Here is an 18,247-nt window from a genome sequence, read left to right on the forward strand (position 1 = left end):
GCAAATGTTTCTATGATTTCAACGATCTTGGTTTTCGCAATTGAAGGCGATACCCAATGTAGGGTAATTTTCAGCCTTTCTTCCTCTATTGGGAAGATCTCAACCTTGAAGGAAGTCTCACTACCGAAAGACTTACCAACAAGTCTGTCTCTTACTTTCGCAGTTGTTGGTACCAAAAACCATGTATAAGGGTTTTCGAACCTATATAATGCTGTTACTTCAGCAGCTGACAACTTGAGAGCCTCTAAAAGGCTCCCAATAGAAGATTTCATGGCGTTATTGCCAGATAGTTTCAACAGGAGAGTACCCTTCGGGTGGACAAGACCACCCTCTAAGTCCTTTTTTTCAATCAAAAACGTCGGATAAGACATTCTTTGAATGAATGCACAACAATAACAAAAGGAACAGGAAATAAACAATAAAGGAAGTATGACGCGATTGGAACGCGACCGACTCGAAGAAAATAACAAATATGAAGAAGAACGCAAAATTAACACTGCGATTAGAAAATTCAACTATATCGATATACTCCCCTGACAAATAAACACAGGAGCAATCAAAACTCCTAAGCCAGAAGCAAAGAGCGTCCAAAATCCTGCAAACAATGCATTCGAATTCACTAGATCTAGAATACAGAGGGGTTTGGTAAAAGCGAGTACAAAAGGCTAAGAGATAGAATCGGCGCCTAATTTTCGTTAAAAGATTCAGAACTATTTAAAAAAATATTTCGATAAAATAAATAATATTTGCTTATGGACCGCAGCTTCACATCCAAGGAGCCGCATGTGGCTCACTATCCGCAGGTTGCCGACCTAAGGCTAGTATCACACATTACACACTTTATCATTTCAATTTATATTTTGAGCAATCTTATAGTAGGTTATTATTAAAAAAAAACATAATTCTGATGTATATTTCAAAGCAACATTGAAGGATAGAATAGAGTGCTACACAATTAGTACATAATGATGTTTATAATTAGTGATCGCTTAGAACTTTATGTCTTTTTTAAAGAGAGTACTAACATTTCTAAAATAAATATTTCTCAGTTTTTTATATAACAAAGAGATCATATTTTATGTTTCTAATTGTCGTATTTGAACAAGAAACAAGAGAAACATATTAAAAGACTTACGTCCCTTTGATTCATAGCAGTACTGTATAGTTTATTTTTACCTTTTCAGCCCTTTCCTTATAAAAGGAAAATAGACGACGTACGTAGATTAGATTCATGGCATACTCTGGTTAACATCATGCAAAACTGACTCACATACCCGCCCCTATCGGTGCACATGGCAGCAAGCAATAGAGGTCCGTCATCAGCGACCTTACCAGCCTTTTCCCAACCAGTGCTAGCAGTTTTCATGTCTTCTAAGAAAGTGCGACGCTATATTATACGCGAATGCCCATGTTTTCATTATCTTCTTTTGGTTCTCCGGGTTTAGGGGAACATGGTTTGTCCTAAGACTATGTCACATGAATCTTAAACCACTTTCGCTCAGAACTTTATTGTGGGGGATAATGCTGAAGAAAATGTTTACAGCAGTGATGCCTAAAATACGGCTTGCGGGCCGATTCCGGCAGCGACGCAGGTCTATCCTGCCCGCCAGAACTTCTGTCCACAATACAACTCAACTTAATTCAACTCCACTGATCCGAATTGATACAATTACACATCAGATAAGATTCTCCTACACCCTATTTGGCATTTCAACTCGATTGATCCAAACTGATACAATTACACTTCATGTAAGATTCGTTTTTGAATAAGTGTTTTGTTTCGATGTTCTTGTTTCAATGATGTGACCCGCGACAGTTGTGACTGAGTTGTGTGAGGAATGTATTTGGCCTGTGGGCTGAAGAAGGTTGGACATCACATGATAGCCTATCGCTATGCTATTCCTAGAATCCTTCTCAGACATCAATGCCGAGGCACATTGAGCCTCCTTTAAAAGCTTACGGATGATATTTCATGTCTAGCTAGCGCAATTGTAGTGAGGAGGTGGATGTCCAAGCTAATTGATTTGTTGACCAGCCGTCATGGGTGAAAGACAGATCATACTTTCACGATCAGGCATGCTACATCAAGAAATGCCACATCGATAGTGCATGTCATGATGCTGCCTAAATAAGTGAACTTTTTCCATGCGTGCTATCAGAGTCTGACCTCTAGTCAATACACTATACACGTGACCCTTCTGCTACACTTGAAACTGCTTGAATTGAGTTTTGTTTCTTCGTTTCTCTGTACAAAACTAATATCCACTCTGGCTGGTATCTTGTACAAAGCTAATATCAACTCTGGCTGGTATCTTGTACAAAGCTAATATCAACTCTGGCTGGTATCTTGTACAAAGCTAATATCAACATTGGCTGGTATCTTGTACAAAGCTAATATCAACATTGGCTGGTATCTTGTACAAAGCTAATATCAACTCTGGCTGGTATCTTGTACAAAACTAATATCAACTCTGGCTGGTTTCTTGTACAAAGCTAATATCAACTCTGGCTGGTATCTTGTACAAAGCTAATATCAACTCTGGCTGGTATCTTGTACAAAGCTAATATCAACTCTGGCTGGTATCTTGTACAAAACTAATATCAACTCTGGCTGGTATCTTGTACAAAGCTAATATCAACTCTGGCTGGTATCTTGTACAAAGCTAATATCAACTCTGGCTGGTATCTTGTACAAAACTAATATCAACTCTGGCTGGTATCTTGTACAAAACTAATATCAACTCTGGCTGGTATCTTGTACAAAACTAATATCAACTCTGGCTGGTATCTTGTATAAAGCTAATATCAACTCTGGCTGGTATCTTGTACAAAACTAATATCAACTCTGGCTGGTATCCCATACAAAGCTAATATCAACTCTGGCTGGTATCCCATACAAAGCTAATATCAACTCTGGCTGGTATCTTGTACACGTTATTTCTCCATTCTGGGATCCATTGTTGATGACAACAAACGAATCAATTAAAATAATAAACCAATTAATTAATAATTTAGTTGTAATTAATTAAGTTTTATTTGTGAACTGTATTAAAGCAAAGGGTAGATAAGCCTTGAGTAGAAAATGAGGTAGTTCGCTAGAAATTGTAAACTAACAGTAGACTATAAACCTCCTATTTTTATAAGTACTTGAATAGCTCAGTAGCTAACAAGTCGGCCTTCCATCGTGGAGGCTTGAGTTCGAATTCAGAATCTAGCAACTTTCTTTTGAAAAGCCTGCAACTTCAACCAGATACCCCAGCCCGTCCCCTGACACCAAAGGGATTCGAGCAGCGCACGGGACATATTTGGTAAACAAAAACAATTAGTAACACTTTTTCCAATCGCAGAAAATTACTTTTCTTAGTTCAGAGCTATTAAAAATTAAAGTCATTATTTATTCAAAAATATTTCATGTAATTTCACTAAATATCAGCTTTGTTTATAAAAGAAGTTTTTTTTTTTTTAAATATTTAACTTTTAGGTGTTTCAATCGCGGGAAGAAAATGAATCCACTTACGTTTGATAAATTGTCCTTATAGAAGCCAAACAAGTGTTCTTTTTAATTTGAAAAAATGGTCTAAAATTTAAATAAAAATGTTTTTGTTTACATTTAACTTCTTCCGTTTCTGAATGTTCTATTATCAAATGACTTTTTACACACATTTAAAAGTGATATTAAGAATTGCACAAATTACAGATAAATATTTTCATTTTCTTTGGGGAAAGTAATCCCCCCGCCTCCGCATATTAATAAGTTAAGTGATTGATTGTTTCTCTCTACTTTTATATTAATAAGTAAAGTGATTGATTGTTTCTCTCTACTTTTATATTAATAAGTAAAGTGATTGATTGTTTCTCTCTACTTTTATATTAATAAGGTAAAGTGATTGATTGATTCTCTCTACTTTTATATTAATAAGGTAAAGTGATTGATTGATTCTCTCTACTTTTATATTAATAAGTAAAGTGAGATTGTTTCTCTCTACTTTTATATTAATATGGTAAAGTGATTGATTGATTCTCTCTACTTTTATATTAATAAGTAAAGTGATTGATTGTTTCTCTCTACTTTTATATTAATAAGTAAAGTGATTGATTGTTTCTCTCTACTTTTATATTAATAAGGTAAAGTGATTGATTGATTCTCTCTACCTTTTCACCTTTCGTCTCTTGTTCTTGTATTAATGTTCTCCGTTGATTCTTGTTCTTTTTCTCTTCTGTTTTTAATTTTCTATAGTTCTCTCTACCTTTCTATAGTTCTCTCTACCTTTCTATAGTTCTCTCTACCTTTCTATAGTTCTCTCTACCTTTCTATAGTTCTCTCTACCTTTCTATAGTTCTCTCTACCTTTCTATAGTTCTCTCTACCTTTCTATAGTTCTCTCTACCTTTCTATAGTTCTCTCTACCTTTCTATAGTTCTCTCTACCTTTCTATAGTTCTCTCTACCTTTCTATAGTTCTCTCTACCTTTCTATAGTTCTCTCTACCTTTCTATAGTTCTCTCTACCTTTCTATAGTTCTCTCTACCTTTCTATAGTTCTCTCTACCTTTCTATAGTTCTCTCTACCTTTCTATAGTTCTCTCTACCTTTCTATAGTTCTCTCTACCTTTCTATAGTTCTCTCTACCTTTCTATAGTTCTCTCTACCTTTCTATAGTTCTCTCTACCTTTCTATAGTTCTCTCTACCTTTCTATAGTTCTCTCTACCTTTCTATAGTTCTCTCTACCTTTCTATAGTTCTCTCTACCTTTCTATAGTCTCCTCTATTTGCTGTGGTGTCTCTACTGTTTTGTTTTCTCTTGTTTCTATTCTCTATGGTATCTTTCTCTTGTCTTTTCTCTATCTCGTACTCTATTGTTTATTGTGTTCCCTATTGTTTACTAGAACCTCTTCTCTGTTCTCTCTCTCTCTCTCTCTCTCTCTCTCTCTCTCTCTCTACTGTTCTCTATTTTCTGTTGACCTAGTTCAGCATCTATACAGCTTACTATTATGACCTACTTATTAACGTACACAAAAATCAATCATCATGCAATATTCTTTTATAGCTTCGGCTTCCTAATTAAACAGTTCAACAACCGATATTAACAAAAGATCACAGAACTTTTTTAATAAACAATGAAACGCTATGACCAATGGAAATTAGAAGATAACATTCTCTTGCACACTTATACTTAATTTTAATACATTTTCTTCCACAGAACCTCTCAGTTTACAACTTGCCATGGGCGTCTCCTTTGTAATTATTCTGCTTATCATTGCCATGGTAACGGCGTTCATAATGAGGTAAGTTAATGACATATTTCCCAGAAACGCAGAGAGCCAATTAGAGCTTGACTTAATGGGAACAGATATGGCAGTAATGATGATATCGTCATGAGATGTACACACTTGTATTTAATAGCCAGGTCTTTAAAGGACAAGTGTAAAATTATCACATGAAACTGGATTTTTTTTTTGTATTGGGAAACATTTAAAATATGAAGCTTCAAGTTATACGTGATGGTGACGACACCAATGATAAAACTGTTACAATTATGCAGAGCGTCTTTTAATATGTCGCAATTAGGTAATAATAAGGTTCGTCTTCTTGAAAAAGTAAGGTGTAGTAGTGAAGTGGTGGGTAACCTAAAAATAAAAGGTTGTAAATGTTCCAATAGTCTCTTATAGTTTTGAACATTTGTTAAGAAGAATAATGGCGGTTTGTTAATTACTTGTAAATAACTGATTTATACTTATTTAGAGTAGGCTATCTCATATTGTAGAGAGTTCTTAGCATCCTTGTGTCTCCCATCAGGGAAAATTTGTTAATGATTATAGCATAATTGAGTTATGTGTGCAATTGAATTCTTCACCACCACCCCCACCTCTCTCCAGACTTCGATACTTACAGAGGATCAAAAATTTAAATTGGTGGAGCATCCAAGCTGAAGAACTCCAGGCAGTGAAAATCCCAACATCTAGGTCAGTGTTCAACACGTCATCAAATCAGGTCAGTTGTCTAGTTTCAATTCAAACATCCCAACATACGCTAAAACTTGGTGCATACAAAGATATGTGAGAATTTTTAATACTAACGGATAAACGAGTCATTCATTATATTGTAGTAAACAACACTTTGAATAAACCTATTTCAATGATTTATTTCTTTTTATCTCAAGTTTTATTTCATACAACGTTTAGCATTTCGCTGTTTTGATTTCTTAAAGGATCCAATTTTAGGCCAACTTCAGCATCCTGCAATTTAGCGGCTCATTTGCCTTCAATAGCTTCAGTGACGATCACACTTACGAATCTAACATGAACTTTCAAGGTGTATTCCAGTTTCGATTTGTTGAATATGTGTTACATACTTTCAAGCGTGCTCGATGGCTATTGGTGTAGAACAGGGGTGGGGAAGTAGATAGTCATACTGATGTCTGCAAGCGCGACAGGAAGCTCTTTAAAATCGACATCAACATTAGGGAGACAGAAGAGAGAAAGCATACAGGAAGGGTCTTGGATTGCAGATGGTGTACACACCACAAGTAGAATAGCGAGAATTCTGCTGCTTCTGGTGATTGCAGTGACCGCAGTTGTGAATCAAAGATTGGCCACAGTGACATGAGAAGTTGCAAAGAGAAAAGATTTCCCCTGGAGATGTAAAATGCCACCGAGTAACTTCAATTAGCTGCTGTTGTAGCTGACTATATAGAGGTGTTTTTGTTTGTAGTAGACATGAGTTGCAATAAATAAACAACCCAGGTACAGTTAGTAGACATGAGTTGCAATAAATAAACAACCCAGGTACAGTTAGTAGACATGAGTTGCAATAAATAAACACCCCAGGTACAGTTAGTAGACACTTCTTAATCCATTGTTTTGGTCAAATGTATGGTTTTCATCCAGGGAACAGATTCAATACTAACATTGACCACTCAACGACTGTCTTGACACTAAAGGCAGTTTGTCCCGCCGTAGTCGAAGGACGTACACTGTAAGGAAACTGTTTTGTTGAAATCTCACCAGTCTAGGACTCTAGAGCGTCTTTAGTGTCAACTACTCTGTGTTTGTATGGGACATTATGCTCTACAAGTTGTAGGCAATGTTGAATAAAACAAAACTTTTACGCCATTGACCAAAATAGTGAATTCGCACGACTAAGTGACTCTTTTGTTGAAGACAAGACGTAGAGACAAGACGTAGAGACAAGACGTAGAGACAAGACGTAGAGACAAGACGTAGAGACAAGACGTAGAGACAAGACGTAGAGTGACACTTTAGTTGAAGACAAGACGTAGAGACAAGACGTAGAGACAAGACGTAGAGTGACACTTTAGTTGAAGACAAGACGTAGAGTGACACTTTAGTTGAAGACAAGACGTAGAGACAAGACGTAGAGACAAGACGTAGAGACAAGACGTAGAGTGACACTTTAGTTGAAGACAAGACGTAGAGACAAGACGTAGAGACAAGACGTAGAGTGACACTTTAGTTGAAGACAAGACGTAGAGAGAAGACGTAGAGACAAGACGTAGCATGACACTTTAGTTGAAGACAAGACGTAGAGTGACACTTTAGTTGAAGACAAGACGTAGAGACAAGACGTAGAGACAAGACGTAGAGTGACACTTAAGTTGAAGACAAGATGTAGCATGACACTTTAGTTGGAGACAAGACGTAGAGTGACACTTTAGTTGAAGACAAGGCGTAGAGACAAGACGTAGTGTACATTCAAACTTCGAACGAAATCCGTTTTCTTGAACATCTCGTAGCGTCACGTGATTCTCTCGTTCAAAGAGAACTGTAATGTCTCTTTGTTTTACTCAGAAATAAGATAAGAGAAATAATATTGATAGCTATTAACGACCCAGTCTCCCGCGTTACCTAATCATGGACATTTGTTTGCCCTGACATTACTGGCTTGAAATAGGTTCACCCCCCCCCCCCTGTGACATGTTCTGTTGAATCTCAGTTTTCTAAATAAGGGCGTATTGAATTATATTGAGAAGATAACATACAATAACAGGAATTAGTTTCTTTAATACATGTGCAGACTTCGATCGACCCAAATTCCGTCATGAAGTTTGTAATGTAACTACAATGTCACCCTGTCCAAAACTATCTGTAAAGTAATTCGTTTTATGGGTAGGATAAAAATGACCATAATTCATTTCCAACCATTTTTCAAAGGGGCTTTTTCCTTCTCTTGATTTTAGTTCTCGACATTCCATCCCTCACCTACCCTACTCCTAATCAAGTTTAAACATTCTCTACTCCTCGCCCCTCCTGTATAAAATATATAAAAATTATTCAGATTAAGGGTTCACACACCCACATACACAAACACACACACTGCAGTTACAGATTCAAAATAGATGACTGCCTGGTCGTGTGGTACGCGCTTTGGACTGTATTTCAATGGTTTCGAACTCTGCCCGCAACCAGACCCACCATCTTGTCTTGGGGGAGGTGTGGGCTAGGATCTAATGTAGAACAATAATCCAATCTGAAGAAACACCCGAAAAAGAAATTGGTGGAACCCTCACTGAAGTTGGTGGCAACCCTCGCTGAAGTTGGAGGCAACCCTCGCTGAAGTTGGAGGCAACCCTCGCTGAAGTTGGAGGCAACCCTCGCTGAAGTTGGAGGCAACCCTCGCTGAAGTTGGAGGCAACCCTCGCTGAAGTTGGAGGCGACACTTTTGAAGATCTGTACCACTGTGTGCTTTGTTACCAATGTATAGTAGTACACTATATATGTATTGTATTCGTGATTTGATGTACACATACACAAATATTTTCCATGTTTCTTTTTTAAACATAGCTCATTCCGTCTGTCTGTCTGTCTGGGTGGAATCTTTTATTTCTCTCACTTCTCATAGTTGGATCAAGCTGAAACTTTCCATTACTTATTGTCGATGACAACACATAAATTAATCGAAAAATTAATCAATTATCAATTTTAGTCGAAATTAATTAATTTTGTTTTATATAGAAATGTACTAAGCTAAGGGAAGATGAGCCTTGTGTAGAGAACAAAATGTCTGCAAATACTTTAAAACTAACAATAGATTTTATAGCATTCTATTTTTATAAGTACTTCAATAGCTCAGTGGATAACGCGTCGGCCTTACAACATGAAGGCTCTAGAATTCGAGTTCGAACTCAGACCACTGATTCGCAAAAGAGATTAGACCATGTTGCACCGAGCATACTATAAGCATGAAAGTTGAGCTAAACAAAAACGATAAAAATGTTATCAATTTATATTTTTATAATTCTCTTAGTATAGATGAAAATTAATAACAGGATGGATTAAAAAAAAACTTATGCAATAGCTCTCAATATAAGACTATTAAAAATATATATTTGTTAAATATATAACTTTTGTTAAAAATCGATTGTGTACAGCTCATTATTTCATGCTTATAGCTCAGTTCGCTTGGGTCGTAGCGCTGTTGTGGACCAGTGGGGAACGGGGGTATCTTGGAGGTTCCCTACTGCCTTCAGGCGCTCAGTACACACAACTTAGCTCAAGTCGGGATTCGAACTCAAGCCTCTTTGATAGGTGGCCTAGTTTGTAAACAATATTTAGTAGAAAAAGGCGAGTCTATAATGTTACAAAATAGTATTTTGTCTGAGTGGAGCGGGTGCAGATTTTGACAGTCAAGAATTTTTTTAAAAATGTTCTTTTCTAGCGCTTCACAAACGCTTCCACCATGTCCGAGGTTAGCCTGACTGGGAGAGATCACTCGATGTACAAGGTAGGCATCAGATCTCCGAGAAATGCTGTCTAGTGTTTATGTTTTCATTTCTAACTAAACTGAGTACAATACGCTCAGTGTGTACACTAATACTATTCGTGTACATGTCGCAATCTTCTAAATGTGGAAATGTCAGTTGATTTATATGTGTCAAATATTCCTGAACTAAACTAGTTTCATTTAAATACAAGTAGTTGTTTAAATTCCTTGTTTTAGTTCTATATTAACATATATTTCTTGTTTAAGGGCACTTTGGTTCATATGCACTTGTTAGCGAGCAATAATATAAGGGTCAATGCCAGTCTGCTTAAAGAGTTTCAAATGGTAAGTGTAACATCATCCTGCTGGTACACATTCTTGGCGCACAGAGTTCACTAACTAGGTTTATTTATTCACTAACTAGGTTTATTTATGCCAATTCTTGTTATTGATCTTTTTTTTTTCTTCTAACTATTGTGCATTGACCCGGCCAAAGATGGTATGATGGGAGAATGAGAAACTAGATAAGCGATGTCTTGGGTCGGTCTTGTGTTTACTAAGTATTTTTTATCATCCTTTTCTCATCAAGTAAACATCACGTGGTCTACCCACATATGAAAAACTTTTAATCATAGCACAAAAGATCTGTTTAATGCACCTTAATGCAGTTTGAGTTTATTAAACTAAAGTATAGGGGGAAATAGGGGATAGTGTTCTACAAATTTTTGTCGGAAATTTTGACAACTTCTTAATATTTTTTATACTTTTTATACTTATTATTTATACAACGAAATCACTAAACATAAGGTGTATTCTTTACTTTTCCAGATTCGAGATATGAACCATCCGAATTTACTTCGAATTCTTGGCGCTTGTCTAGAAGGTGAAAGAAAGATGATAATCGTTGAATATTGTCCTAAAGGAACGTTGCAGGTAATCCAGCATGCAGTCGACATTAGACTTGGTAAACTTTAGCTTTTTAAATAATAGAATAGTCACGAAAGTATAAAAGGGATAAATTGCTGGGTATTGCTAAATATTCAGAGCACAATTGGCAGTGCTAAGTATTAAAGTGATAATTGCCTATGCTGTGCTAAATATTAAAGCTATAATTGACTGGGCAGTGCTAACTACGCGTCATAATTGGATGATCAGTGCTAAATACTCAAGTTATCATTGACTGAGCAGCGCTAAATATGAAAGTCTTAATTGGCTTAGCGGTGTAAGTATCGATATAAAGATGGTAATCGATTTCATATTATTGTAGCAGAGGATGGAGCACACTTTTTTAACTTCGCGTAGTTATGGGAGAAGAACAATCTTAGAGAGTATTTAAGTTGATTATGGAAGTAGATGTGGCGCAGGCTCGGATCACCTCGATACAAGGCGCAGGCTCGGATCACCTCGATACAAGACGTAGGCTCGGATCACCTCGATACAAGGCGCAGGCTCGGATCACCTCGATACAAGGCGCAGGCTCGGATCACCTCGATACAAGGCGCAGGCTCGGATCACCTCGATACAAGGCGCAGGCTCGGATCTTCTCGATACAAGGCGCAGTCTCGGATCACCTCGATACAAGGCGCAGGCTCGGATCACCTCGATACAAGGCGCAGGCTCGGATCTCCTCGATACAAGGCGCAGGCTCGGATCACCTCGATACAAGGCGCAGGCTCGGATCACCTCGATACAAGGCGCAGGCTCGGATCACCTCGATACAAGGCGCAGGCTCGGATCACCTCGATACAAGGCGCAGGCTCGGATCACCTCGATACAAGACGTAGGCTCGGATCACCTCGATACAAGGCGCAGGCTCGGATCACCTCGATACAAGGCGCAGGCTCGGATCACCTCGATACAAGGCGCAGGCTCGGATCACCTCGATACAAGGCGCAGGCTCGGATCACCTCGATACAAGGCGCAGGCTCGGATCACCTCGATACAAGGCGCAGGCTCGGATCTCCTCGATACAAGGCGCAGGCTCGGATCACCTCGATACAAGGCGCAGGCTCGGATCTCCTCGATACAAGGCGCAGGCTCGGATCACCTCGATACAAGGCGCAGGCTCGGATCACCTCGATACAAGGCGCAGGCTCGGATCACCTCGATACAAGGCGCAGGCTCGGATCACCTCGATACAAGGCGCAGGCTCGGATCTTCTCGATATAAGGTGACACACGTAATAAAATTTAAAAAAAAACAACAAATAAACAACTGATGACAGCCTCAGAGAAAACACTTGAAGCTGGACTCATCCAAGATATTTTAGTTTGAACGTAAATTTTTTTAAGGGTAGGGGAGATCCTGGTAACTTTAATAAAAAAAAAATCAATTTGATTCATCTTCTGTGAAATATGATTATCATTGGGATAATGGGGGCAGCGCATTTCCGGTGGATCGTTTGCCGAATGTCCAGACTCAAGATGATAGGAAAAAAATGTTTCGTTCTTCGCTATTTTTGTTTGCCATGTTCACTTTCCTGGGGAAGTGCTACCAGAGTTTGAACAATGTAAGAGAAGTATTCTCTAAACTTCTAAGAAGAGCAAACTCATATTGCCACTTACAGAGAAGCACGACTTTACTTTACATTTGATCAAGTCTATTCCCATTTCTAAAAGCTTTTATCTTTGTAACTAGATTATAACCTTCCACGATTGTGTCTTTGTTTAGGCAAGGGAGAACATTAGCCAAACAGTCCGATGTTTTCAGGGCAAAGGAAATGTAACTCCACTCTTTGTTTTGTTACAGGAACTTCTAATGGACCAGTCTTTTAAGTTGGACATTCTATTCTGTCTGTGTATACTGAGTGACATAGTCAGGGCAAGTACGATCAATGACTCTAGTGTCCAGTAGAATTACCATGTGACTAGTTGGACCAGACTGGCGTTTTTGACCTGTTGACTATAACTCCTCTTTCTCTCTTTTCTGTCTGTCTCTATATCCATCACCTTCTCACTCTTGCAGTCTCTCTATCCCTCACCTTCTCACTCTTGCAGTTTCTGTATCCTCCTACTTCCTCACTCACACAAATATATGCAGGCTCCTAGAAAATATAATTTTATGGACATAGTCTCTGTATCTTGTGTGCAAATAGTGAACACACACACACACATACAAATTGAGAATTAGCTAATTGATAACTAGTTGATTTGGTTCATTGTATAATTATTACTGATATTACTTTACTTCCTAAATATAAATAGTGTTTTTATAGTGTTGCCATATTTGTACTATTCTTTCTATAACTTCTGTCTCAAAATCGTTCAATCTCACACTGATATGTTTGCTTCAAGTTATTGCCTAGTTTGTTGGGAAAAAAAAAGTAGAAAGTAACTTTTGAACAAAAAATGCGTTATAAAAGAAATGGAGCAAAACAGAACATATTGTTGTCTGATTTCTGAACATATGATATATTGTTGTCTGATTTCTGAAGATATGATATATTGTTGTCTGATTTCTGAACATATGATATATTGTTGTCTGATTTCTGAACATATGATATATTGTTGTCTGATTTCTGAACATATGATATATTGTTGTTTGATTTCTGAACATATGATATATTGTTGTCTGATTTCTGAACATATGATATATTGTTGTTTGATTTCTGAACATATGATATATTGTTGTCTGATTTCTGAACATATGATATATTGTTGTCTGATTTCTGAACATATGATATATTGTTGTCTGATTTCTGAACATATGATATATTGTTGTCTGATTTCTGAACATATGATATATTGTTGTCTGATTTCTGAACATATGATATATTGTTGTCTGATTTCTGAACATATGATATATTGTTGTCTGATTTCTGAAGATATGATATATTGTTGTCTGATTTCTGAACATATGATATATTGTTGTTTGATTTCTGAAGATATGATATATTGTTGTCTGATTTCTGAACATATGATATATTGTTGTCTGATTTCTGAACATATGATATATTGTTGTCTGATTTCTGAAGATATGATATATTGTTGTCTGATTTCTGAACATATGATATATTGTTGTTTGATTTCTGAACATATGATATATTGTTGTTTGATTTCTGAAGATATGATATATTGTTGTCTGATTTCTGAACATATGATATATTGTTGTTTGATTTCTGAACATATGATATATTGTTGTCTGATTTCTGAACATATGATATATTGTTGTCTGATTTCTGAACATATGATATATTGTTGTTTGATTTCTGAAGATATGATATATTGTTGTCTAATTTCTGAACATATGATATATTGTTGTCTGATTTCTGAAGATATGATATATTGTTGTCTGATTTCTGAAGATATGATATATTGTTGTCTGATTTCTGAAGATATGATATATTGTTGTCTGATTTCTGAACATATGATATATTGTTGTCTGATTTCTGAACATATGATATATTGTTGTTTGATTTCTGAAGATATGATATATTGTTGTCTGATTTCTGAACATATGATATATTGTTGTTTGATTTCTGAACATATGATATATTGTTGTCTGATTTCTGAACATATGATATATTGCTGTCTGATTTCTGAACATATGATATATTGTTGTCTGATTTCTGAACATATGATATATTGTTGTCTGATTTCTGAACATATGATATATTGTTGTTTGATTTCTGAACATATGATATATTGTTGTTTGATTTCTGAACATATGATATATTGTTGTTTGATTTCTGAACATATGATATATTGTTGTTTGATTTCTGAACATATGATATATTGTTGTCTGATTTCTAGATTTCTTAAAGATCAGTCAGTAGATTTCTAGTGTATTCTTATTCAAGTTAAGCATAAGCTTAAAACTATCACAAGTATTCGAATTGTATTTTAGAATTTGCAAAATTTTCTTGTCATGTACAACTATCAAGTTTGTAATAAATACATGAAGTGCAGAGTCAAGAGACATTGTGTGTGTGTGTGTGTGTGTTTGTGCGCGCGCGAGTGTGTGTGAGTGTGTGTGTGTATTAAAGCCCCAAGAGTTTGGTGGGTTGTGAGTGGGAAACTGGGCTGTTCATTTCTAATGTCCTACTTTCGCTCACCTCTCTCACGTACAAGGTGTTTTCGTTCTCCACGTGAGTTATACCAAAAGTGTTGTTCTCTGCAGGCCCTTATTTATATTCACAAACACCCACTTCGAGTACATGGGCGTCTCACGAGTGAGGTGTGCATGATTGATTCACGTTTCTCTGTCAAAGTTGGCTACTACGGTCTGCCCACAATCTACGACTCTGTCAAATTACTCAGTAAGACTCAACGTAAAGAAAACGGTAAGTGATTGAATTCTAGTGCGGTAGAGGTAGAGTAATATATTACATTCTAAAGTTACTAGATTCTAGTGCGGTAGAGAAATGTATTACATTCTAAAGTAGCTAGATTCCAGTGTGGTAGAGTAATGTATTACATTCTAAGTAGATTCCAGTGTGGTAGAGAAATGTAAATAGTATCAATTAGTTTGGATCAGTCAGTTCATTAAATGTGTAATAGTATCAATTAGTTTGGATCAGTCAGTTCATTAAATATGTAATAGTATCAATTAGTTTGGATCAGTCAGTTCATTAAATGTGTAATAGTATCAATTAGTTTGGATCAGTCAGTTCATTAAATGTGTAATAGTATCAATTAGTTTGGATCAGTCAGTTCATTAAATGTGTAATAGTATCAATTAGTTTGGATCAGTCAGTTCATTAAATGTGTAATAGTATCAATTAGCCAGATCCACTCCTGTTAAACCTAAATCTACTAAAATTAATACAACAGCCTCACTAAACAAACCTACTAAAGAAGTAACACCAAAATACCTTAAAACCTTAGTTATAAATTTTCAAAGCATTAGGAACAAAACAGCAGACTTAGAAATTTTATTAGAATGTGAGAAACCAGACATAATTGCAGGCACAGAAACTTGGCTACATCCTGAAATTTATAATGCAGAAATTTTCAATAGTAATTATGAAATTTTTAGAAAAGATAGGGCTGATAATTATGGAGGAGTTCTTTTAGCAATAAAAAACACTCTTATAGCAGAAGAAATTACCTTACCTAACTCAAAAAATATAGAATCAACATTTTGTAAAATTAATACCACCTCAACATCCCTAATAATAGGCAGCATTTACAGACCACCAAATTCTAGTTTAGAATACATGCAGGAACTATGTAATCAGATTACTACACTTAAAGAGACAAATAAAAATGCAGTTTTTTGGATTATGGGTGATTTCAACCTACCTGATATAAATTGGAAAACACTAACCATAGATAAACACCAAAACCTTAAGAACATAAATGAGCTTTTCATAGAAACTTTACACAACCTAAGTTTAGATCAAATCATTAAAAAGCCAACTAGATTAAACAACACATTAGATCTCTTCTTAACCAACAGACCTGGATTAGTAGTTGATTATGATATTATCCCTGGTCTATCAGACCATGAGATCATAAAAATACACAGTCAGATAAAAGCAGTAGCCAATACAAAACCCAAAAGAAGAATCTTACTCTGGAATAAATGTAACCTAACACAACTACACCAAGCTGCATTAAATTTTCAACAAACATTCTTATTAGAAAAAGACATTAACCAACCAGTCGATGACCTCTGGAATTTCATTAAAAACCATCTTAAAAGCATTATAGAAAATCATATACCAACTAAATACACATCAAACAAAATAAATAAATGCTGGTTTTAATAATAGACTAAAGAAGCTTTGTAAACAGAAGGAAAACCTATATAGAAAATTTAAAGAAACTAATGCAGAAAGAGTTTACAAAAAGTATATAAAAATTAAACACTTAATCCAAAAAGTAAGCAGACAGCTGCAGAGTGAATACATAAACAATGTAATATCTAAAGATAACAACAAAAACCTATGGTCATACATTAAGTCTAAGAAAATGGAAACAACAGGCGTAGCGCCATTAAAAGATGAACATAACATAATACATAATGATAATGAAACTAAAGCAAACATTCTAAACAAATACTTTGCATCAGCATTCTCAGCCCCAGGAGACAAAGACATATTACTGAATTTGAAACAAGTAGACAACATAGAAGATATAGTAGTACAAGAAAATGGAAAAAGAAAATTTAATAAAATACTCTGAAAGACACAAAGATAAAGGCACATTCCTCGTCCCATATGCTAGGACAAATTTGTACAAATACTCCTTCTTCCCTAGTGCTATTAGAGCATGGAATGGGTTGCCTGAGCTAGCCAGGAAAACCAGTGACTTGGCAGAATTTAAGTCATTGGTTAATATGCATGACTAAATGCATGACGCGTAGGACGTAATCATCTTCTTTTTTGAAGTAACGTCTGTATTATATAAGATTACTAGATTCTAGTGCGGTAGAGAAATGTATTACATTCTAAAGTAGCTAGATTCCAGTGTGGTAGAGTAATGTATTACATTCTAAGTAGATTCCAGTGTGGTAGAGAAATGTAAATAGTATCAATTAGTTTGGATCAGTCAGTTCATTAAATGTGTAATAGTATCAATTAGTTTGGATCAGTCAGTTCATTAAATGTGTAATAGTATCAATTAGTTTGGATCAGTCAGTTCATTAAATGTGTAATAGGTCTAGAATCTAGACTAACAACAATAAATATGTGCGATAAATAATATTTTTACCAATTGTTTTTATTTAGTGCTATTCCATGCCTTCAGGGCCGGTCCTAACAATAGCTGGGCACTATGCTTATACCAAATTATCAGTCAAGTACAATATCTTTTCCTTGTTCGAGATTTCGTTAATTTGCTAATTGGTTAATTTTTTTGAAATTGATTCTTATGTTGTTAGGTAATATAAATAATTTGCAAATATCAGAGAAATGACGTGTACAAACTTTTTAACAGACAGACAGACAGTCAGACAGACAGAGTTGATATAAGCTTTGTAGAAATTACTTTTTTTTTCATCAACGCTATCAGACAGACTACGAAAAACTAGCACCAAAAAAAAAATAAACTCTAGCTGATATGCATCTTGGTTTGAATTGGCTCACCTTCTAAAATGAGTCTTAATCTCTTATCAACAAAGCTAGAAAAGATTTTCAGGTCATGGTTTGTGACGTTTAAGGAAGTTATTTGGATGCTTTGCAACATAATCGAAACGTTGTGTCACACAAGAACATTCTGATAGTCACGAGATTATTAGTGCTTGAAAAATATTTCTGAATTCCATGACAAAAGAAACCATTCTAAGACAGTCTCTTGACTGGGACATAGCTTACGTTAGATAAGAGGCCTAGACAGTCTCTTGACTGGGACATAGCTTACGTTAGATAAGAGGCTAAGACATGAAACGAACTAGGAGGCAAAGCTACTTGTGGTACCCTAGAGGTCAAACAGACCTTGTGACATGAAGTTGCAGGTAAAAAAAAAATGTTATTCAAGATCATGTTCCAGGAGGATTGTGAAAATTGATTCAGTCTTTCATCATTTGATTGTTTGCATGTTTTGTGTGCATGCATATTTAAGCCACAAGCAGATCCAAATAGTTTGA

General features: G+C 35.8%; 1 protein-coding gene across 3 annotated transcripts in view; it reads left to right on the forward strand.

Moving 5' to 3' along the window:
* Positions 1-18,247, forward strand: part of LOC106060958 (atrial natriuretic peptide receptor 1-like) — an 84,241-nt gene that overhangs the window by 48,154 nt on the left and 17,840 nt on the right. For all 3 annotated transcript variants that reach the window (XM_056030276.1, XM_056030275.1, XM_056030277.1), the window contains 7 exons: positions 5,199-5,283; positions 5,875-5,989; positions 9,674-9,739; positions 9,986-10,063; positions 10,547-10,651; positions 12,467-12,538; positions 14,837-14,999. In XM_056030276.1, coding sequence (XP_055886251.1) covers positions 5,199-5,283; positions 5,875-5,989; positions 9,674-9,739; positions 9,986-10,063; positions 10,547-10,651; positions 12,467-12,538; positions 14,837-14,999 — 684 coding nt within the window. The remainder of the gene's footprint in view (positions 1-5,198; positions 5,284-5,874; positions 5,990-9,673; positions 9,740-9,985; positions 10,064-10,546; positions 10,652-12,466; positions 12,539-14,836; positions 15,000-18,247) is intronic.

Source organism: Biomphalaria glabrata, chromosome 5 (genome assembly GCF_947242115.1).
Source record: "Biomphalaria glabrata chromosome 5, xgBioGlab47.1, whole genome shotgun sequence".
NCBI lineage: Eukaryota > Metazoa > Mollusca > Gastropoda > Planorbidae > Biomphalaria > Biomphalaria glabrata.